The sequence below is a fragment of the Podarcis melisellensis genome (genome assembly GCF_964234715.1).
Source record: "Podarcis melisellensis genome assembly, chromosome: 1".
Classification (NCBI taxonomy): Eukaryota; Metazoa; Chordata; class Lepidosauria; order Squamata; family Lacertidae; genus Podarcis; species Podarcis melisellensis.
In genome coordinates this window covers 5,709,227-5,733,285 of record NC_138528.1, presented here as the reverse complement: position 1 = coordinate 5,733,285, position 24,059 = coordinate 5,709,227, and the positions used below count along the sequence as shown (strand labels likewise).

Sequence of the window (24,059 nt, the reverse complement as noted above, 5' to 3'; positions counted from 1 at the left end):
GGGAGCAAAGGTGCACAAACTGTCCCAACAGGAATGTGATGTGCCCCCCCCAGCCTTCCACTAACACCCAGGCCAGTGCAGATTTACGTATAAACTAAACAAGCTATAGCTGAGGGCCCCACTCTCTTGGGGGCCCTCAAAAAATTGAAAGGAAAACAAAACTGGATGTACATTTCCAAAATAGAAGATAAAAAAACCAATAAAATAAAATCTACATACAGCAAGAGTGTTTTGTATTGTGTAGGCTCCTATGATGTAAGTCATGGGCCCCACCTGCTCCCTAAAATATCACTGGTTTGCTCATTTCTATATATAGGGTGATCGCTGAAGAATGGATGCTTTTGAATTCTGGTGCTGGAGGAGACTCTTGAGAGTCCCATGGACTGCAAGAAGATCAAACCTCTCCATTCTGAAGGAAATCAGCCCTGAGTGTTCACTGGAAGGACAGATCCTGAAGCTGAGGCTCTAAGACTTTGGCCACCTCAGGAGAAGAGAAGACTCCCTGGAAAAGACCCTGATGCTGGGAAAGATGGAGGGCACAAGGAGAAGGGGATGACAGAGGACGAGATGGTGGGACAGTGTTCTCGAAGCCGCTAACATGAGTTTGACCAAACTGCGGGTTGCAGTGGAAGACAGAAGTGCCTGGCGTGCTCTGGTCCAGGGGGTCATGAAGAGTCGGACACAACTCAATGACTAAACCACAACAACATATATAGGGTGTCTAACATTCTGCATAGACTGGTTGCATGGCAATTACTTTGATAAAATACATATTTTGGTACGTGCAAATGGCTTTAGATACCTATTAGGTCCATCAATTACCATATAGCATATATTCAACACAAAAAACAGTGACAATTTGTTGTTGACAAAGGACAGCCGGACATATAAAGGACCCCATTACCTTCAGTAGCTTAGGGCCTAAATCTAGCCCTGCCATAGACATCCCATTTACAGTGGGGTTTTAAATTTTTACTGATTAATTTAAAAGCTGACATCAGCAAGAAAAGATTCCAAGTAATATCAGGAAGAACTTGATGATAGTAAGAGCTGTTTGACTGGAAAAGAGGTGTGGACTCCCCTTCCTTGGAGGTTTTAAACAGAGGTTGGGTGGCTATTTGTCACCTATGATTCCTGCATGGGTTCTTATTGCACGGGGTTGGACTAGATGACCCTTGGTGCCCATTCCGGTTCTACAGTTCTATTATTCTACAATATAAAATTCTTTAAAAAATAGAATCAATGTTTTTCTCTCTTCACATTAAATAAATAAGACCTGATTTAGGGGGGTGGGGAGCACAACAGAAATTCTGTTGCTTGCTTGCCGGTTGCAGTAGAAACTACGTTTTTTAAAAAAAAAAATCGAATTCCTGGAGTTTCCAGGAGGAGCATCGAGTCCCGCCAGTACCTAATTGGTGTGCGCCTCTGCATTTACCTACCTCTATGCCAGCGGCTCTATGAAAGGAAGAAGCCAGCCAATGAAAGAACGAGTGACTGAATTATCCGCTTCGGAGCCAATGAAAGAGCGAGTGACGGAATTCTCCACTTCGGGCCAATCAGTGGCCCTGGAATGCGGCGGAGGGCGTGGAAAAGAGAGACGCGGCCCGAAAGAAGAAGGCGGGGCCGACGCTGTTGTTTCCACCCCCCACCAAAGCGCGGTTGAGCAAGCGAGCCTCCAATTGGTGGGCAAAGCAGCCAATGGGCGGCCTGCATTCTGACACCGGCGACCAATCAGCGACGGGGACTATAATATTTGAATCTGAGGCGAGCCGAGAGGCGGTTTGGGGGTCGGCGCTGGAGCGGGGAGGCCGCGTTTGGTGAGTTGAGCGGGCGGCCGTGGGGAATGAGAAGGCCCCATAAAATGGGATGGGGGCGGGTGAAAGAAGGGGGTGGAGGACCGGTCGCTCGGCGGCTCGTTCGTGTGGAGGAAGCTTCGGCCGAACGCTAGTCCTCCTTCGCGGAGCGCGTCTGCGGAACTCCCTGCCACAAGATAGCCGCTTGTGGACGGCTTTCACAATGAGGGTTGGGAAGATTTGCGGAGGCATCAATCGCGGCTGCTCTCCAACGAGCGCGCTGTCCTCTGAATAATTCCGGGATATTAGGTGGCCTGCGATGCCAGTCCTTCTCGGAGTAGACCCATTGGAGTCAATGGCCACGAAGGCTCTGCTCTGCCTCCGCAGCTGGGAGGCAGCAAATGCTTCTGGGTGCCCGTTGTTGCGAACCACACGTGGGATTCCCAACTGGGGTACCTGGTCGGCCACTGTGAGATCTGGATGCTGGGCCCCCTTTGGCCTTATCCTGCAGCAGGGGACTTACTTGTTGTTGTTGTTTAGTCGTGTCCGCCTCTTCGTGACCGCATGGACCAGAGCACGCCAGGCCCTCCTGTCTTCCACTGCCTCCCGCAGTTTGGTCAAACTCAAGCTGGTAGCTTGGAGCACACTGTCCCACCATCTCGTCCTCTGTCGTCCCCTTCTCCTTGTGCCCTCCATCTTTCCCAACATCAGGGTCTTTTCCAGGGAGTCTTCTCTTCTCATGAGGTGGCCAAAGTCTTGGAGCTTCAGCTTCAGGATCTGTCCTTCCAGTGAGCACTCAGGGCTGATTTCCTTCAGAATGGATACGTTTGATCTTCTTGCAGTCCATGGGACTCTCCAGAGTCTCCTCCAGCACCAGAATTCAAAAGCATCAATTCTTCAGCCATCAGCCTTCTTTATGGTCCAGCTCTCACTTCATACATAGGGAACTTACTACTATGTGTTAAATTTGCAAACCACCCTCTCATCCAAATATCTCAGGACATGGATAGGCAAACTAAGGCCCAGGGGCCAGATCTGGCCCAGTCTCCTTCTAAATCCGGCCTGCGGACAATCCAGGAATCGGTGTGTTTTTACATGCATAGAATGTGTGCTTTTATTTAAAATGCATCTCTGGGTTGTTTGTGGGGCACCTCGTGGAATAGGAATTCGTTCATATATTTTTTCAAAATATAGTCCGGCCCCCGACAAGGTCTGAGGGACAGTGGACCGGCCCCCTGCTGAAAACATTTGCTGACCCCTGCATCAGGATGGTATTTCATAGCATTACATTCTTCCTGATTGCACATCCTCAAGTAGCCACTTCCTCTGTGTGCAGAGATATTGTAGTTTTCTCCGGTCAATTTACAAGGAATTGCATGTGGGGAAAGGTGCTGTTGCTCTCAAATCCTGCTTGAGGGTTCCCCATTGGGGCACTTTGTTGTCCCCTGTGAGAATTGGGTGCTGGACTAGGCTCTTGTATATTGAGCTATACAAGTCTCCTATTGCAGGCAAAGCAGGCAGTACCTTAAACTAAAAGGGGGACTGGGAATGGTCTGACTCAGCTTCATTTTTTAAAGTTTGCTTTGTAACAGAAGAAAATCTTTAATGGAAAGTAACAAACATGTACACTTTGCGTCTTCATTTTCAATCTGTGGTCTTTTTCACAGTTCGTTCAGTATGAGGCAGTGTTGTCATAGACATCATGTAGTTGGAGGAAAAGGGAGGGGAGAGACATGGGGGGTAACGTTCTTTGGTTCTACTGCGTAGTGTTAGCATCATGTGGGTAGGTCCTATAGTACCGTACTTTTAAACAGTGTTTTCTTGCAATACAATTTACCTATGTCCACATCAAAGCCAAGTAGCTTGTCAATGTAAGTGAACTGGAAGGCAGTCCAAAAAACCTCTAGGGCAAGAACTTTGTCCTGGTAGCAGATGTGACAGACTTTGCTTTCCTGTCTTCTCCCTGCCAGCCCTATGAGCACCCCACCCCAAACTTCTCCAGAGGGTCTTCCAACTCTGCCTGCCAAGCAGATCTTGGAGACACCTAGGAAGTGGATATCTGCACATGGGAGGTCCTGTTTGCATAGGCAGAAGTCTGTTGTGCAAGTGTTGTTGTTGTTTAGTCGTGTCCGACTCTTCGTGACCCCATGGACCAGAGCACGCCAGGCACTTCTGTCTTCCACTGCCTCCCGCAGTTTGGTCAAACTCATGCTGGTAGCTTTGAGAACACTGTCCCACCATCTCGTTCTCTGTCGTCCCCTTCTCCTTGTGCCCTCCATCTTTCCCAACATCAGAGTCTTTTCCAGGGAGTCTTCTCTTCTCATGAGGTGGCCAAAGTACTGGAGCCTCAGCTTCAGGATCTGTCCTTCCAGTGAGCACTCAGGGCTGATTTCCTTAAGAATGGATAGGTTGGATCTTCTTGCACTCCATGGGACTCTCAAGAGTCTCCTCCAGCACCATAATTCAAAAGCATCAATTCTTCAGTGATCAGCCTTCTTTATGGTCCAGCTCTCACTTCCATATATCACTACTCTAGTGTAAGTAGGTTGCCACAAAAGGGTGGGCATCCATAGCCTATAATCTTTCTCACTTTGCATCTAGAAAACAGCAGGATGGCTGCCACTTTTGCTGCTCGGTACAAGAAGGACCTAAGTACGGAGGCCTTGAAGACAAAACTTGCCCACCGAAAGTCCATTTCCCAAAAGGAGAGCAGACACAAGGAATTTAACAAAGGCAGGCAGTTTGGACTCATTGATGTCAACGCACAGGCATCAAGAAATGGCGAGCCTTCACTGCTGGAGGAGTCGGGTGAAGGATACTTCCTAAGGAGCACCACAAAGTCAAGTAAGTAAAGACTTGCAACTCGTGTTTGACAAAGCACTGATTTTTAGACTCTGTCATTGTAGAGTTTCCTACATCTACAAAGTTAATGTGCTCCAGAGGCCTTATTAACAAAACAGAAACTGATAAATGACCAAGTTCAGACGTCACCCACCCCAGAATTCCTAAGGCACCCAAATGTTAAGTTGGAGAGGCTCATTTGCTGATGATAGTAGATTATTTATCAGAGTGGTTAAAACAAAAAGATTGTGAAGAGCTCCAAAAAGATCTCTTGAAAGTGGGTGAACAGGCAGTAAAATGGCAGGTGCAATTCAATGTAAACAAGTGTAAAGTGATTCATGTAGTGGCAGATAATACTAATTTTGCATATTTGATCCTCTGGACTGAAATGACAATGTTATGAGACCTTGGGGTAATAGTGGATGAATATGGCTGCCTCCAATTTAGGTCCTTTTTGGAAGTAAATCATATTGAAACCTATGAGATGTTTTTATGTAAACACAGATGTGATTAGACTGTTAATTCCTCTGAAGTTATTCTGATGGGATCTAAAGTTATTTTTGCTTCCCATGTAGGCCAGAAATCAAGTGTTTCAGCTAAGTCTCGCGAACAGGAGCGTTTGGAAATGCTACAGCGTTACAAAGCTGAGAAAGAACTACGGAAGTTAAAAGAGCAGAGAAAGCCCATATTTAAATGTGGGCAATTCAAACCAGAGGCACCTGGCTTCCTTTCAAAACCATCAAATATACCGGTGCTCAGCAAGCCAAGGGAAACTGTAACAAAAGCAGCAAGTGTGGTGCGTGTACTTAACTCTCCTGTGTTTCTTTTCCATGTTGTTGGGTTGTCCAAACCAGAGTTGAATATTATGGTTTGAAATAGGTTCTGATTTTGGAGGGGTGGTATGCCTTATGTGGACCAGAAAAAAGGGATTAGTGGGTAGTGGTTAAGGAAGGAGGGAATCAGCTTGATTCACAATGGGCACTCCAATAATAGATGTCTCTTATGTGTAATTGTGGTGCTGACAGTCACTTGTGTTCCATTATTAAAGTCAAGGGCCTTGAGAGCAGGGGTTTGCCAGGATAGCTTGTTTTGAATATATTGTCCACTGAACCAGGATAAGGGAAGTACATAAGTTCTTATTTCAAACACTCAATCACTTCCTTCAGGGGAAAAATAAGATATGCATGCAACCTTCTAATGTGACTTGGGCTGTGCACACATTACTGGCTTTAAGCACAACTAGACCATTCTTTCAGTTGGAAAACTGGTGTTTTTTTAGGGAGAAGGGGGGATGCATCAAAGCACAATATTTCAATGGAAATGACAGGATAGATCTGGAGTGTGGCTAACATTGTGTGTATACCACTTCTCAAACCGGCAGTTTGAGTGCACTGGATGTAGGGCAAACGGTACTGTGTACGCAGGTCTTCACCTCAAAGTAGATAAATGTACCCTGTAAAAACAAATTTGAGCATAGTGTTTGCCCTGGTTTGCTGGTCACAGAGGTATGCTGATAGGTATGTTAGAGAAAAAATGTTTGCTGCCCAACGCCCCAAGGTACTGAGTCCCCCTAAGTCCATAATCCATCAGAGACAAATGGGTGGAGGCAGGATGCAGTGAAAGCAAGGCAAGTCTTTATTTTTTTGTTCCAAGAAAGTTCCCTCCCCTCCTGGTAAGGAGGTAAGAGAGACCAAGAATAAAGTGTGCAGGAACCTTTAAAAACTTTTGAAATTGTCCAACCCCTTTAGTAGAGACCACCCTAAAAGCATCATGCATACATTATAGAAGGTGGTGGTCTGTCACAGAAATTTGAAAGAGTTGCTTTCTTCGTGTCTGCCAGAATATCTGATTATGGCCACTGATTTTGGACAGCCTGGCCATTCTTTCATATAGTTGGCTACTCTGGTTAGGAGGTGCAAATACAGGTTGTTGTTGTTTTTTTTAAAAAATGTTTATTGGTTAAAAATTTAATAGGAAATGTGTGTTTCTGGGGGTGATGTGTGCTTACTCTATCTGTTGGGTATTCCTAGGAAACGCGGTTAACAAGGTCAAAGGTGAAGAACCAACTGCAAGAATCAATCAGACCACCAGCTAGACCACCGCAATCAGTGGTTTGTCTTACATTTTTATTCTTTTACATGTGGTTTGAACAGAAAAATGAGCTGCTAGAACTATGGCAGCTTGGTAATAAACCAGGGGTAGGTAGTCTTTATTGTTGGTGTTTTTTTATTTATTTCTACATATGGGGTTAAGTTTGTGTGTTATGTGTGTGCACCTTGAAATTAAGGGTCATGGACAACTCAAAATGTTTGTAGCTTTGCAAATGTTTTGTGTTAATTTGAGCCCTTAAAGAAATTTAATAATGGCAAAGTAAATCCTAACCTACCTATATATGTTTGGCCAGAATATTTGCAAGTGGGCTTATTTGCAAGAATAGATGCAAGGTTCATATAACTGAGGCAACTGTCTCACCACAGGCTCTTATTGGGAATTAAAGGAAGGAAATGGATGGTAAACTGTGTGTGTCTCCCAGTAACAAAGGTATGCCGTTATGAAACCCTGACTCCATTTCTCTCTATAGATGGTACATAGCAAGGGCTCCACTCCGCAAACAGCTCAGCATAACCAGAGGCAGATCTACGTAGACAAACCCCCCAAAGAGAGGAAAGGTATGCATCGTCATCCAAACACTGCAGGATTGCCCCAAACCTTTTGGGGCTACTATACGTGTGAGTTTCTGGATAGCGTAGTGCTAAAGCACTGCTCCTGGAACTCTGAGTTCAAGTCTTCCATTGAACTCCTGGACATGCAAAGCAATGTGGCTGCAGTTGGAATTGGTTGCATTTGTTAATCGTATGAGTGTGACTCCCAACAGCCACGTACAGAAATCTATTGGCTCCCACGGCAGGTCCTGTCCAGTTATCAGGTCTTCTGTGAATTAATGCCACGTACAGCGTCTGCTAAAATGCAGTGGGACTTGATTCTGAGTAGGCTGTGCTGTTGACATCTTGCACCCAGAATGTGAAATGTTTTAAGGAGTACACATCTTCTCTCTCCCCCACCTTCAGGACTGCAGCCTTCAACTTCCGCAACTGCTGCTAGAAGAGCTACAAGGGCCACTGCTGCTGCTATGACCAAAATACCACAGATATCTCGGCCCGCTGTGAGCGCAGGTGAGTGGGATAGTAAATAGCTGTGGATTGGGGAGTGAAACGTCAAGTAATGCATATAGCGACAACTCTGCATTTTCTTCTTGGCCCAAATTGAACTTTCAACATGTTTTTTCCCTCCAGGAATATAGAAAGCTGCCTCATACTGAGTCAGCCATTGGTCCACCTAGCTCAATAGTCTGTACACTGACTGGAAGCAGCGCTCTAAGATTTCTTTAGACAAGGTTCTATCCCAGCCCTAACTGGAAATGCCAGGGATTGAACTTTGGACTTTCAGCGTGCAAAGCAGATGCTCTATCACTGAGCCCTTCTCAAATATTAGGTAAAGGTAAAGGTACCCCTGCCCGTTCGGGCCAGTCTTGACAGACTCTAGGGTTGTGCGCTCATCTCACTCTAGAGGCCGGGAGCCAGCGCTGTCCGCAGACACTTCCGGGTCACGTGGCCAGCGTGACAAGCTGCATCTGGCGAGCCAGCGCAGCACACAGAACGCCGTTTACCTTCCCGCTAGTAAGCGGTCTCTATTTATCTACTTGCACCTGGGGGTGCTTTCGAACTCCTAGGTTGGCAGGCGCTGGGACTGAGCAACGGGAGCGCACCCCGCCGCAGGGATTCGAACCGCCGACCTTTCGATCGGGAAGTCCTAGGCGCTGAGGCTTTTACCCACAGCGCCACCCGCGTCCCTTCTCAAATATTACTGCTGTAGTAATACTCCGGCCACGTGCCCCTCCCTCACCTATCCTTACCATTGTTGTAAATAAAAATATGCCCTTTTCTCTTATGGGGTATCCAAGAGCCCATATAGAGTCCTTACATAGGTTCCCTATTGGTAGGAGAGAATAACAGAGGCCAACCAGAAAATATTGAGAAGCAAAGCAGCTAGTAAGCTGGATCTTTATTAAAGCTGCTGCAACAGGGAAAGGAAGAGGACCCACAAAAATGCTGTGCAAGGGCTTATAAAGACTTTTGAAATTCCCATCTTCTAGATCAAGACCACCCCCAGAAACATTATGCATACATCCCAGAAGGGGTGTAGCCTAAGAGCACCCCTCACATACATCCCAGAAAAGGCGCATGTTTTTTTTTCCTGTCGCAGTTTATCTCCTGACTGGCAGGTTACTTGATTGGATTGCCTGGGGAGCCTGGCCATTCTTTTGTAGTGGTAAAATACTTATTTCCTGGGCCAGGTCACAGGCTCACACCCTATTTATATCTTAAATGTGTCCTTAAGACAGGATTTGTGAGGAAAGAGACAATGGGGAGACTTTCCCAGTTTGACCTTGCAGAGAAAACATTTGGTCAGTTTAGGAATCAAAATGGTTCCAGGTTGGTCTTCCTGTGCTGACCTATGTATGTGCCGTTATGAACATTACCATATATCTAAGACCATAAAATTCCTATCACACCATCCAGCTGGGTCAGGTTCAGAGAAACGGCGGCCTGCAGCATATACTTTTTATAGGACAAAACACATCAAAAGGGTAGTTGCTGCCACCACTTCCTTGTACCACGGCACCAGAAAACATAACTCAAGGGAGAAAGTTATGCTTCCTAGTTACCGGCTGCCCTACCCTGCAAGTTACTTTCACAAAAATGCAGGCAGAAATTCAACAGGTAGTGCGTAACTTATTGGTCAGGCTTCTGGACTCAGACTTCCCCCCAGAATGGTACACAGGACAAGAAAAGTTCTCTTTTTAAAATTTATTTTAAAAAAACAGGTTTAAACATACTTTAAAAAGTAGGCACATTCTCTTATACATGTCAAACAGAAAACAATAACATGGTAAAGTATAGCTAGCTAACATACTTACAAATGAGAGCAAAGGTAAAGTTAGTATAATTCTCAATGGAATCTGCATCTCAAAGAAAATATCTTCATTACAAAGACCCACAGGCAGGACGACTATCAGCAAGGTGGTAAGCTGACAGATGGGTGGATTGCAGAGCGCACCCCTGGCTACTTTCTCAGAGTCTTTATTTCTAAAACTCACGTGGAAACGGAACTCTGATCCAATCAAAATTCTTGATGATGTTTGAATTCACCAATGGTCAGCTAATTGACTAATAACTTAACTTGAGACAGCTGAGCTTGTTAATTCTCAGGAACTTGGATCAAAAGGTTCCTCCTTATTTTCAGAGACTTACCAGATACCCATTCTCAGAGTGATTAGGGTTGATAACTCATTCACACCCAGACAGCTTTGTTAAGTACCAGGTGCTAGAATACCACTAATCACTTGGAGAGTTTTATTTTTGCAGATGCTCACAATAAGGATTCTCACTCCCCGTAGACAGCAAGTCTCCACTTAAAGCAACAAGAACGCATTCCCCATAAATCCTTTGGCCTTTCTGGTCTCCCTACAATGCTTTGCTTCTTCACTACAACTGCCCTTCCCAAATATCTGGGTTGTGTCCCCATAGAAAGCTTTTGAGAAACTTCTCTGGCTTGTCCTTCCTTGTTTTGATGAGCTTTTCAGAACCTTGCAGCTTTTCTTGTTTTAGGTTTTCCGCCGCAGAAAAGGGAAGCAAGTAACAGTAAGCAGCAGCAGAGAGGGGTCAAAAATGCAAAAGCAACAGTAAGTGTCTTGGCTTTTCCTAGTGTTTCGCACACTGCAACCTTCATATCAATAATCTCTACAGCCCTGTTTGTTAGATTGCTGTTATCAACATGTAATGGGGGGGGGGGATCAGCCAACATTTCCAATGTCATTTGCTTTTCTAGTTCTCTTATTTGCATGCATATTTCTAGAAGTGTAACAATGATGGAGTGTGTGTGTGTGTGTGTGTGTCGCCCTTACAATGCATTTAGGGTGACATGTCTGCTCCTTACTGGCTGAGAAAAGTCCATATCATTCAAGAAAAACAAATAAGCCTTAATGTCCTGTTACAGGTGTTGAGTGGTATGAAAGAGAATCATTCAGTGGAGCCTCTGATCTCCCAAATCCCTATGGCTACAGCCGCAAAGCTGAAGAAAGAAAACCTGGAGAAAGAAAACCTTCCAGCCCCTACCATCCTGGCTCCTGCACCACAAAGGAGAGAGCGCTCATTTGCCCCTCAGAATTTTGTGTTCAAGCCTCTGGAGGGTTTGACCGCCTACAAAGTCAAGCCAATGTCCCCTTCCAAGGCAGATGTATTCCTGTCGCCCAATCTTTGCTGGAGCCCTGCAGAGACCACCAGGTAATGGGCTACCATAGGGTCCTCTGATGAGATAAGGAGTTGCCCTAATGTTTTTGTAACATCTCTCTGGCTTCTGCAAAAATCGTCCTTTTTAGAAATTAAAAATTGGTACTTCCAGCTCTGAAGGTTTTACTATGAATTGCTGTGGACTTTAGCCACTCTTGATGTGCATCATTTGATAGAACCATGAGATCTGGGAAGTCCTTTAGAGTTGACACCTTGACTCAGGCCAATATTATGAAGGCTCAGATCCAGTGTTCAGATTTCCTGAGTGAGCTGAATATTTGCAAGCCTGGCCTCATTAAAAATATCAGTGGAAAGCTGCCTGCTGTTAATTTTGAAGTAGCTGTGGCAAATGAGTGCACTGCACCCAGTCAAAATGCCATGTAAGAGAAGCAGCCCCCCCCCCGCCATTCCTTTTCAGGAGAGTTTCTGTGCTATGTCATTAATAGAACTTAATGGAACTGCCTAAATGCTTTAATGTTCTGTCTATTCAGATGCTTGCCTAATAATAATAAAAAATTTATTTACCCTGCCCACCTGGCTGGGTTTCCCCAGCTGCTCTAGGTGGCTTCCAACAAAAGATTAAAAATACATTAAAACATACATGTAAAACATAATGCCAAGTAAATTATTATTTTTCCTAGCAAAGTCCCTGGAGAAGGTGCTCTGGAAGCTTTGCCACAGGACTGTGGGCTTAAGCAGAAGGTCTCTAGCCCAGGAATGACAAAGGCAGATCTTCAGGAACATCCATCTGTACTTGAATTTCCAGATGCTAACACAGGTGTGTCGGGGGGGGGGGAAGAGCATAGCATAGTTGCTAACTTTCAGCCAAAAGTCCCATATTCCACTTTGAACTCACAACAGGTCCTAGTCCAGTTGCCCTTCTCCCAGCCCCTTCACCTGCAATGCCAACCTGCCTTATAGGTTTGTTGTAAGGCTTTCCTAAGCTATCTATCTGTTCGAATGGAATATGTATCCTTCTTCATAGCCCCACAAGGCTTTCAAAGCAGCTAATGAAAGTTTCAAATTTAGGAACAGGAATTGCATGCTGTTCATGTGACGTCCACCTGAAATACTTCAAACATTGTAAAACACAATAGTACCTCGGGTTAAGAACTTTGCCCCAGGATAAGAACATAAATTGTGTGGCAGTGGCGCAGCAGCAGCGGAAAGCCCCATTAGCTAAAGTGGTACCTCAGGTTAAGAACAGTTTCAGGTTAAGAACGGACCTCCGGAATGAATTAAGTTCTTAACCCGAGGTACCACTGCATTATGGTTTTATGGATATACAGTATAAGTTTAAACTTGATAAGTCGTCAAAAGGTAGGCAATTCGTTCAACCAGGCAGACTGACAGAGTTATATTGCGGCATGTTTTTTTCCCCCCTGTACTTTTTACAGTGTTCTGCAGTTTTCTCTGTAAAAATATCCTTCATCTTTCAGAATGTGCAACTGAAGAAACAATGGATGCGACTCCCTTTGAAAAGCAGATCAATCCACAGAAAGTGGATCTGCCAGCCAGCGATTCATCCGACCCAGCAGGAGAGCCACAACACAATGTGCCCTATTTCAGGTTTGTACCAAAGGGCAGAGGGGTCCAGACTGATACACTTGGGGGGAGCGTGACTGAAGAGGAACACTGGCTGATGGAACACTCTCTTGATGGGCAGCCCCTCTGCTTTGTATGAGATTCACTTTGCAATCAAAGTAACTGCAGAGCAAAATGCTTGACCCAGTAAAAGGCACTTTAGTTAGCTGCCCTCTTCCCTTTGAGCTGCAGTGTCTCTAAAGCTCCTTTTGAGCCCATTAATCTGGCACACTTTCCCTCTCACTCAGCTCAGAGCCCATTGACACCTCAAACACATCTGAACTCTTAAATGGAGGGGTTGGCTCAGTTGGCATTGGGAAAGCCCTTCACAGATGTTTTGCAACTCTCTCAGATTTATCATTATAATCTCTCTCCCAGATTTATCATTATTATTTCTCTAAAACCATTTTATGCTGTCCGTCGTTAGTACAATATTCAATATATGTAGCAATATCTATAACTGAATTAAATGCATCATCATACTAGCAAGGCCTCAAATGGTAAATAAGTTTTTGAGGACCATTTTATCCTCACAACCACCATGTAAGGTTGGTTAGGCTGAGAGACCAAGGTCGTGTGTGATGTTGTGGATGGTTGAATGGGTCAGGGCCTGGCAAGACTGGACTCAGATCCTTACCTGGACACACATCTCCCAGGATGACTTCAAGGCAGTCACCCTCTTTCGGTGAAACCTCCAACGCAGGGCATATTGTGAGGAAGAAGCGGGGAACCCGCAGGGATGCCACCTGAAGCTGTACTGCTGAAGGGTGGAATGCAAATGCAAATTACTTTAAAGGGCTGGGAATTGGAGCAAGGTTTGTGTGAAGCCCACCCTATCTCCAGTATTGCCACGTACAGTGGTACCTCTGGGTGCAAATGGGATCCATTCTGGAGGGTGGGTCAAGTTTTGCCGCATGCGTGTGACGTCATTTTGAGCGTCTGTGCGAGCAGCGAAACCCGGAGGTAACGCGCTCCGTTACGTCTGTGTCGCCGCGGAGCGTAACTTGAAAATGCTCAGCCTGAAGCACATTTAACGCGAGGTATGACTGTACTCAGGGACGCGGGTGGCGCTGTGGGTTAAACCACAGAGCCTAGGGCTTGCCAATCAGAAGGTCGGCGGTTCGAATCCCCGCGACAGAGTGAGCTCCCGTTGCTCATTCCCTGCTCCTACCAACCTAGCAGTTCGAAAGCACATCAAAGTGCAAGTACATAAATAGGTACCACTCCGGCGGGAAGGTAAATGGCGCTGCTCTGGTTTGCCAGAAGCGGCTTAGTCATGCTGGCCACATAACCCGGAAGCTGTCTGCGGACAAACGCCGGCTCCCCCGGCCTATAGAGCGAGATGAGGGCGCAACCCCAGAGTCGGTCATAACTGGACCTAATGGTCAGGGGTCCCTTTACCTTTTATGACTGTACTCATTCTGTCTCTGTGCTTTTTTAAAGAAACCTCCTTCGGTGCGAGGCAGAGAGACTGTCATCACACTGCCTTCAGTGGGATGGAGCAGCTGAGGCGGATATTCCAGAGGATGGTAAGTGAAGAAGCTGAAGGAAGAGTTGCAAAATTGCTGTTCTGGATGGAACAGTTTGCTCGAGTCTGTTGCCTGAGTGGCTTTGGCTTTGACACTCCCAAGCTACACAAGCGAGATTTGTACGAATTAGGCTTCTTAAATGTCTCATCAAACACTTTATTATACATAATGAAATATTCATTTCCGCAGCCAAAGATCTTGTCCGTACCACTGTTGGGCAAACCAGGCTGCTGATAGCCGAGAGATTCAAGCAGTTTGAAGGGCTGGTGGATAACTGTGAGTTCAGACGCGGAGAAAAGGAAACAACCTGTGATGACCTGGATGGATTCTGGGATATGGTGAACTTCCAAGTAAGATCTCTGTTTTTTTAAGTTTGTCTCATATTCAGGTGGTTCTTCAAGAGCGCATTGTCATCCCACCACTTCAATATGGGACACTTATCCTTCCCACTTGCATTGTGTGCTAATCAGCTTTGGGAAGCTGTTTCACTATTTCTGCAGGTTTAGCCCTTTGCTTTTTACCCTGTAAGTTTCTTGAGCATTTAGGGCTCTTTGTCTCGTTTTTCAAAGAATGCAGCCAAATGAAGCTTTAAATTTAAAGTCACTTGGGGACCTTTTAAGTAACAAGCAACATTAATCAGTTTAATAAATAAGACTAATTGAGCTGGTTAGTCCTGCCATCGTTGTTTCTTTCTCATTGATATTGGTTTTCTTAATATAGGTAGAAGACGTAAAGAAAAAATTTGAGAACTTGAGGAAACTCCAGGAGAATGGATGGCAAATGGCAGACGATGTCGAGGCCAAGAGACCCCTCAAGGTATGAGAGGCTTCTGTAATTCTGCTCTTGGGTTGTCAATCTAACAGGATTACCAAAAGACAGACTTTCCCAAAGCAACTCCAGGAGGTTGCTAAAAAAAACCCCCATAAATACTTTTCTCACTTTTTGGAGTAGATCTTCACTAGGCCTCTAGGCAGTGAAGACTTTTCTCTCTAGGGTAACTGTCACGTAGCCTCAGCAACTGCGACTGAAACAATCACAGACTGCACTCACATCGCTGACCCATGTATCCTTTGTGCTGTATTTAGGTTTGTGAGCTCCTTGGGGATCATGTTTTTGTTTCGTCCAACCAAAAAGTGGTCCATGCCATCCCCCATCCTCACCCATCATCCTCTTGCTAACCGACAGCGCAGGGTGGGAGACTGGGCACTCTGACCGGAGTCGGGAGGGGGAGCCCTGTGCGGTTCTTTGAATTTGTGCAAACACACAGTTCAAATAATAGAAGGTGCCAGAGAGAGATGCTTGCTAAGAGTGATCTGTAAGACTTGCAACCTCCAGGTCAAGCCCCATGCTCTCAGTATGCGGTGGTGGTAATAACACTGGTCAACCTTTCAGGAGTATTGGAGATAATGAGAAGTGCACTGATTGCTTGAAATGTGTTCTAGAGAAGTAAATCAAAGAGTGCCTTTAGGAGAAAAAGTCAGGGCTCCATCTGCACACTTTTAGCTGTAATTCCTGCATTGCAGGGGACTAGATGACATTTGGGGTCCCTTCCAACAATTCTGTTAATCTAATTTTCTCTTTCCGTAGTGAGTGGAGTCCATGTCATTCTATAGTTCACCACTAGAGGGCTCTATACCCCAGTGGAACTTTTGACAACCTGGGGGCCCTGCAAATGTTTGGAACAACAACTCTCATCAGCCCCTGTCAGCACAGCTGGGCTGGCACAGGCTAATGGGAGTTGTAGTCTGAAACATTTGGAGGTCCTCAGGTTGGTGAAGGTTGGTCTCCATAGGATAATAAGCCAGCTGTATTTGGCTAGCTCTAAAGTTACTGTGGGACACAGGTGGCGCTGTGGGTTAAACCTCAGAGCCTAGGACTTGCCGATCAGAAGGTCGGCGGTTCAAATCCCCGCGATGGGGTGAGTTCCCGTTGCTCTGTCCCTGCTCCTGCCAACCTAGCAGTTTGAAAGCGCATCAAAGTGCAAGTAGATAAATAGGTACCACTCCGGTGGGAAGGTAAATGGTGTTTCCGTGCACTGCTCTGGTTCACCAGAAGCGGCTTAGTCATGCTGGCCACACGACCCGAAAGCTGTACGCCGGCTCCCTCGGCCAATAATCTAGATGAGTGCCTCAACCCCAGATTCGGCCACGACCAGACCTAATGGTCAGGGGTCTCTTTACCTTTAAAGTTACTGTGCCAGCTAGTTCCAAAGTTTGCAATCATTATAAGTTTGCAGGACTTAAGCCGCAACTGTTACTGATAAAGCCAGGTCTGGATCCAGCAGATTGTAGCAACTATTGCCTGGTCGCAAATGCTTCCCTTCTGTGGTAGATAATTGAGAGGGTTGTGGCGGAGCAACTATACACATTCCTGGATGAGCCTGATTTTCTGGATCCATGCCAGTCTGGTTTCAGGCTTCGGCTGAGATTTGAATTGGCACTTCCCTGGCTGCTGTGGGAAGTGTGGGGAACCTTTAGTCCTCCAGGTGTTGCTTAAATTCACTAGCCCCAGCAAGCATGGGCAGGGATGCGGGTAATTTATCAACATCCGGAAGGCTGAAGGATCCTGCACTGTGTCAGTTTTCTGTCTGAGCTCTTAGAAGGTGTCGGAGAGAGTGGGGAGAAAATGCTGTCCTGCCTTTTGTCTTTCAGAAGAAGGCAGCCCCTCAAAGGGCAACCAAAGCTGGGGGTGGCTCTGTTGAAAGGAGAGCAGCCCGAAAGCGCCTTGCAGCGATAAAGGCAGCCGTGAAGAACAAGATGAAAGCAGAAGGGCTGATGGTGGAGGCTGCAGATCAAGAAACCCCAAAGCAAGTGGAGAAGGTGACCTTCGATGGCGGGTTTTTCAAAATTGAATCACCCAGGCCCTTCCCAGGTCAGTGTTGGAGCAGTTCCTTCTGTGAGTGAATTTGGGCGTGAAGGGGAAGTTTTTTTGCTGCAGGGCGCACCTCTGGAAGTCTAGTGCGCTTCTAGTGAGCGTGCCTTACTCAGTTACTGGGAATGAGGAGCATGGAGGTGATGGTGAAGTAGGTCTCTCTTTAGAAAAGGAATAGTAGGTAGGGGAACCATGAATTTATCTCCCCAGTCCCTACTGCAGACCAAATGTTTTGGTTATACATACTGTGAGCTACATACTGTTGAGGCTCTAATACTTTGGCCACCTCATGAGAAGAGAAGACTCCCTGGAAAAGACTCTGATGTTGGGGAAGATGGAGGGCACAAGGAGAAGGGGACGACAGAGGACGAGATGGTGGGACAGTGTTCTCGAAGCTACCAGCACGAGTTTGACCAAACTGCGGGAGGCAGTGGAAGACGGGAGTGCCGGGTGTGCTCTGGTCCAGGGGATCACGAAGAGTCGGACACGACTAAACAACAACAACAACTGTGAGCTAGGAGGCAGTGTGTGTGCTTCCTGTTCTCCATAGACATACACACCCACTGCACAGCACAAAGGTTTATTGAAACAACTCCCTTAGTTGGGCCCCGTAGCCAGTGTAGATTTCACTCTGTACGCTGTACCTGTTAAAGTTTCTAGCTCATTTTCCAGGGCAGTTACATACAAGGGATATTCTTCAGTAATCCCATTGAGAAGTTTTCAGAGTATGAATGGTGGAAGCCATCTCCTAGTTCTCTGAGTGGACACAGCTGGCACACCAGTCCAAACAGAAAGAGAGACTGGAGCCAACCTTCCGCCATCCCCTATGTCAGATTTAAGCAGTTTCTATATGTTTCAGGACACGGGGCAATTCTGAAGAATCCAGATTTTCTATTGACATGCATGACATCCTAATAGAATATCCATTGATTTATTCCTCCTCTCTCCACTGCTCAGGCAGGACTCCTCAATCTGCAAGCAGGACTTCCAGGCGGATGACTCCAAGATCTGCCAACAGAGCCCTGCTTCAGAGCTGTGCAGATACCTGTATTGTAAGGCTAGGCACGCCAACCGCGTCCAACGCCATTCCTCCTCCTTCGGATCCGAGTGCGGTGTTGGAGCCTGCCAGAACTGACCTCTGCTGCATTTCTGAACAATGGTATGCACTTGGCCTGAATGTGAGCCCTTTTCGGCTGGTGCAGAAATGACTGTCTGTGTTAGTGAGATCCAGATGAATCGCCTCGTCAGTGGCTATTTCCAGATCGAACTGAAAGTCCATCTTGTCCGGGGTGAGGAATCTGTGGACCTCCAGATATGGCTGGCCTACAGCTCCCACCAGTGTGATCAACAGTCAGGGTTGATGGGAATTGTAGTCCAGCATCATCTGGCCACAGCCCCCCCCCTTCCCTGCACAAGGAAAACACAGTGTTTTGCATAGTAAACAGCAAAAATTATTTTGTGTGTGAACACCCGTTCACACACAAAGCATGAAACAGGTCCGCTTTCTATTTGTCCCCACCACAGTTATTCTGTCTTGGTGAATAGAGGCTCCATTCAGCCCCCAAGGTTTATGTAGGCTGGTGCTGTTGAGCAGGTTAGTTGTAGCTGCTGGGTGCGATCCACACTGAGCTGGAGGATTGGAACACAAAAGCTGAAACCCTCATTTGCTTTTGCCACCTCTTGGAGCACAACCAACACCTGCTCTCTTCCTACACCACAGTGGTCTGCTCAAGATCTCTGCCTTCTTTTCCCTGTGCCAGATGATTGGTTATATGGCTTGAATTGTCATTGGAAGCTGTTCATTTTAACTCATGCTGAAAATGCCCTTGCAGAGAGCACAATTTAAAAACTCACTGCCTTCCTCTCCCATCTCAGTTCCCTCCGGCAAAAATGCAAGACCCAATTTTTGTTGGCCACTGGTACAGCTCTGTCACCTCGGTCTCTTCCAGTGCTGAACACAGCATCGTGATATTTTGTTCTAGCTGTAGGAAGGATGCAGTTGGGGCAGGGGGTGGGATCCTGCTGCTGGCATATTTGCCTGGGAGAAGCAGCTGTTCATTTCAGACAAGTGCTTCTCTGTGCTAATTCACGCTGTAAACTTTGCCCTTGTAATTGTTCGTCCAGTATCTTGGACGTAAACTGAGAGGGAGAATTTGGGCCGCCCTTGTCAGCTGTCATTCACACCCATGCACACCTTCCCCCAAGATGAACGTTTTAAAAACCTAACATGCAAGTTTCTGACTGATGATGAACACATGTGGTCTCCCCCAGTGACATCCAAGCTGCGGAGGAACCCTGTGCTACAGCAGAAGACATGGCGAAAGAAGCTGCTGTAAGTTGTATCGTCTGTGTTGAATGTGTGCCTGTCCTGAAAGTTCAGAACGGCCCCCATCTCATTTTGCTCCTTGAAATCTCTCTCTCTTCCTTCTTGAACTCTTAGGATGTACAAACAGCCACTTGTGACAGCGGATCACCCTTGTGTGAGATGGATGACTTGATTTCTACCGATTCTCAGGGCCTGGAAGGTTCCATTGATAAAACAGAAGTTTCAGAAGCTACAGAAGAGGTGAAACAGACGATTGCAGATCTGGGCGAACAGGATGTTCTTTCATGGAGTCCCAAGGAGGATTCCCAGCCTGAAGAAAGTTGCTCCCAGGCTGAAGAGCTGCCCACTCCAGAATGTCAAACAGGTAGATTTCCATGGGGCTTTTTAGGCAGCGGGAAGAACCTCTCTGGCCAAGGTCCATGTATTATTCTGTGATTACATGAACAGTTCGGAATTTGAATTCAAGGAGCTGCTTGTATCTCACTCACCACATTGTGTTTTTGGTGCACTTTAAAGACTAACAAATGCATTGTGGCATAATCTTCTATGGAGGTTACAGCCTGTGTGATCAGCTGCTTTTTAAGCTGTAGATGGAAGGTGGAATTCAGCACAGGGCTGTAACAATTGCTGTTTGGAGGCTCTCCTAACCCCACTGAGCCAATATGGGGGCCCGTGGGAGACGAGGGGGAACCCCAGTCGCTCTAGACCTTGCAAGGGCTAACAGGGTTTGTTAAATCTGTCCCAGAACCTTTAGGCTGCCACCCTAGGCTTGTTTTTCAGGAAAAGGAAGTCTCATTGTGAACAGTGTGGCAGACTTCCAAGTTCACATGTTAAGCATTGGGGGTGGGTGTCTGTTTGCTCCTATATTCTCAGCCTGCTGACACTTCCTTGTGTTTGACTGCTGTATCTTGAAATGAAGATATTTCCTGTTTGTTACAGGCAACTCCCCATTTGTGCAGGGGTTGCATTCCCAGTCATGCGCTTGCGTGAAATTGCATAGAATCAGAACACCCGTTGAAAAAGCCTCAAAACACTGTGTTTTGCCCCCTTTGGTGACGCTTTCGTGTCACCTCTGGGTTCAGCACTGTGTGCGCATGTGCAGTTGCGCGCACATCAGACATGTCCCCAACAGTCACTGCCTGTGCTGGTTTTGAGATGGGACAGCGGTGAGTCCCTGCTGTCATTCATGAACCATAGGTACTTGGTAACGAGATGTGTATCCTCAAACCTTATTGACACAGCCCACTAGAAACCCTCTCCTACATATTACTGAACCAGACCTAAGTTAGGTTAAAAAGCCCACTGGAAATATATCCTTATTTTCCAGGTTCTCTTCTCGGTGACTTCTCCAGCGAAGCTGCAGTGCTTGAACTCCAGGTATGTTTGTTTGAAAAGGAGCTAATTGGGTTGGGTGGACTTCTAAAGACTAGCAACTGTAACATTTCTCCAATTACTGCGACAAATCTGATGCCATGGTTTCCCGTTAAATATATATACCATATTTTTCTGTGTATAACACCCCTTAGTTTGGGGGACTCAAATTTATGAAAATGGGGGAACATGACCCCCGTGTATAAGACGACCCCCATTTTTTAACATTATTTTAGAGTAAAAAAACCCCTAGTCTTATACATGGAGATTATGCATAATGCAGATTATGACATGCCATAAGGAGGCTGTATTGAGTTGCAAAGGACTCCAGCTGTCTGGTGCAATGAAGTCAGGCTTATGTCAAGAAGCCCTTTCTCTTTCACCTCCCCCCCCCAAAAAAAACAACCCCCACACCCCCAACTCCTTAGAAATCAGTAACAAATGGACATAGATTATTAGGAAAGTGCAGCTATGGGCTCGTCAGAGCAACTGAGCATGAACACATCTCCTCACCGGATCCCTTTCTCAGAGTGAAAATTTCTCTGGATGGCATTCTATCCAGCTTCTTGACTCTTTATTTGAAAAGCACCTGACAGCTTCATGAAGACAATTGGCCAGGTCCCTGCCCCAAAGCAGCCTAGAATCTAAATTCAACAATTGGGGGTGGGGTGGGGAATGTTAAGTAAATGCAGTTTACTTCCCCTCCCGTAGCTGGCTTCACAGTTTCCCCCACATTGTGATTTTTTTGTATAGCGCGTGCATGCACACACGATTCACAATATATTGCCAGGTCAAAAGTTATGAAACCGATATCACAATCTGGACTTCAAACCAGTTTTGGAGAATACAATGATATATCACTCAGCCTTATTTGTCACCTTCATTACTTTGGCAGATCAAAAGCCTAGGGGAAAGTTAGGGTAACTAACTTCTCTTAAGGCTGGGCAATGAGGTAATTCAGCGTATTACGTTTTTCTAATCCACACGGGAACTACTTCTGCTTATGACAAGCAACTGTAACGCTACCGCTGCCGTTTAAGATAACTATCTATCTGTCAGATGGTATCTCTAAATTCGGTGGGAGGGTCCTTGATCTCCCTTTTAGGCTGTTTGCTGCTCTAACCAGTTAGGTCACTTTTTTGAAAGCCCTGGAGGCAGTTGCCGGTAAGCAAGAAGCCTCTGAGTCACTTCTGCTAAGGAAGCCGTTCATTGCTTGCATGCATGCAAGTGTGAAGTGGGTGTAAGGCACACAGCAATGAAAAGAGCTTGGATGCTGTTTGTGAAAGCACTTGTCAGTCTTTTATCACTTGAGAGGAGGCAGATGAATGTATATTCTGTCTTGAAATAAGAGGGGAAGTGCAGGTCATTGAATTGTAGAGTTAGAAAGGGACCGAAAGGAGTAACCCCTTGCAGTGTAGGAATCACAGTTAAAGCATCAGGTGACCATCCAGCCTCTGCTTAAAAACTTTGAATGATGGAGAGCTCATCACTTTCTGAGAGAGTCCATTATGCTGTCAAACTGCTTTTGCTGCCATAAAGTTTCTTCCTAAAGCAGGAGAGCAGATTTCTAGCCTCCTTCCAAAAGTTTGAATTTTTCAGCAGTGTACAACATGCGCCTGATTTCCATGGACATGATTTATTTCCTGCTTTCCCGTCTATATTAAATTATATAACCTTCCTTATTTGTTCCCCACAGCCCAGCCTGGATGAAAGCCTTTTCGTCACTCCGAGGAACCAGGCGGAGAAATTTGTGGCCAACCCAAGCAACGACCTCATTGTTTTCTCTCCACTTACTTAATCAGAAGGGGCAGAATAAGATTGATTTTTATTTACAAACTGGGGTGGGTGGGTGGAGTGGGTAAAAGGAAATTTACTGTGTTTTTTTCTGTTTTTAAGTACTCCTATTAAATGTTTATTAAAGTTTGGTCTGTGTCTTTGAGTTCCCTTTCAGTATCATCTGTGTGGGTTCTTTAACTCATCCATAATCCCTCTTCCCTCCCAAAATCCACTATGATCCAGAACTGTGTTGGGGGAAAGCTGTTTCTGTTTCAGCTCAGACCTGTCCTGTATTGTAACAAGCTGGGCGGGGAGTATTCTGTGCTGTATGCAGCGGTGGGAAAAGAATAAAACAAAATGCCTCTGACTAATCTGGGCCAGGAAAATGTGTGACCTGCACAGTTCATGTGAATAAGAAAGCTCTGTGGGTTGTTGCTTTTTAACCTAGTTTATGCTGTGATTTGCCAGATTCGATTGGAGGACATTCTGTTCACAGGATTATGCCTTCCTCTGCCTGTCACCTCCACTTCTAGGGAGGAAGATCACAGCCTCTTGTGGTTCTATAAGAGGAAGTTAAGGAATGGGTTTCTGTGCAGTCCGAAACGGGACCCAAAATCCCCATCTTCCTTCTCCAAGGGAGCATTTCTAAAATTCATTAACGAGCTCTTGAGCTAATGTATAAACAGAAGCCCAGCTGTATAAACAAGTGCTCAAAGCCCTCTCCTTTATCAATCTGTGACAGCAATGGATGGCCTTGCCAGTTCCAAAGTAAAGCAGGGATGGCACATCTGGGTCTTAACTTACATCCTGACCACAATGACGCACAGACTTACATCCTGACGCACAATGACGCTCAGGTCTGACAAGAGACCCGGGAACGGCGCCAGGAGTGCTCTTATAGTTGGTGACCTTCTTGCCCCAAGGTAAGAGTATAGGAACAGGAAGACCCTTTTATGGTCAAGAGTACCGGAACAGGAACATCTGTTTATGGTCATGTATGTCAACTTCCATGACGTGGCTGGATTCCTGGGGACGGAAGGAGAGGGTGCCTGGAGGATATGTATACTGCATGAAATTTCTCTTGCTTTTGTGCTTGCGGTGAACCGATTCACGCAGTGCCTTCGGCTATCCGGAGAGCAGAATAAACTCTCTAAATCAACCTCCGTGTCATTTGACTTCCTTTCTCCCTCCCGGGAGCAATGCAGACCCCACCAGTCGGTAAAGTCTAATAAGGCTACAGCTGTAAAACGAACCCTGCCCATCCTCTGGGCCAGTTTCCCAAAGTTTGGTACACATACACCTGGGGTCCACGAAAGGTACACAGCAGAGTTTGCTGTAGTCCAAATAAAAGCAGTATTGTTTGGGAGGTTTTTTGCCTGAGGTATGCCGGTAAGACAGAACGCTGTTGGGGCGAGGTGATTCTGTTATGAACCCCCCTGGGATTCTACTGATGAAAGGCTGTACCCAAATTTAATAAGCATGATAATGTTAAGTTTGGTGAGCACCACTTCAAGGCCCTTTGTTCCCAACCGTTTGAGTATGGTCACCCACAAGTCCCAATTGAATTGGTATCGTTATTCATCAATGTTGGACCTTAGGACTTCTGAAGGTGCCAGTA

At 46.0% G+C, this 24,059-nt stretch overlaps 1 protein-coding gene across 2 annotated transcripts; it reads left to right on the top strand.

Moving 5' to 3' along the window:
• Nucleotides 1–1,686: 1,686 nt before the first annotated feature.
• Nucleotides 1,687–22,589, top strand: DLGAP5 (DLG associated protein 5). Of its 2 annotated transcripts, none has more exons than XM_081910283.1 (19): nucleotides 1,687–1,817; nucleotides 4,395–4,637; nucleotides 5,210–5,430; nucleotides 6,665–6,745; nucleotides 7,216–7,303; nucleotides 7,703–7,807; nucleotides 10,304–10,377; nucleotides 10,692–10,978; nucleotides 11,626–11,762; nucleotides 12,424–12,553; nucleotides 14,012–14,097; nucleotides 14,287–14,447; nucleotides 14,818–14,913; nucleotides 16,749–16,968; nucleotides 17,926–18,127; nucleotides 19,240–19,300; nucleotides 19,409–19,658; nucleotides 20,622–20,671; nucleotides 22,362–22,589. In XM_081910283.1, exons 2-19 carry the CDS (start codon nucleotides 4,406–4,408, stop codon nucleotides 22,461–22,463), a joined length of 2,583 nt encoding a protein of 860 aa, XP_081766409.1. In that variant the 5' UTR covers nucleotides 1,687–1,817; nucleotides 4,395–4,405; the 3' UTR covers nucleotides 22,464–22,589. The 2 variants fall into 2 exon arrangements, with proteins under 2 accessions (XP_081766409.1, XP_081766410.1); XM_081910284.1 differs by having other exon boundaries at nucleotides 1,710–1,821.
• Nucleotides 22,590–24,059: the final 1,470 nt, after the last annotated feature.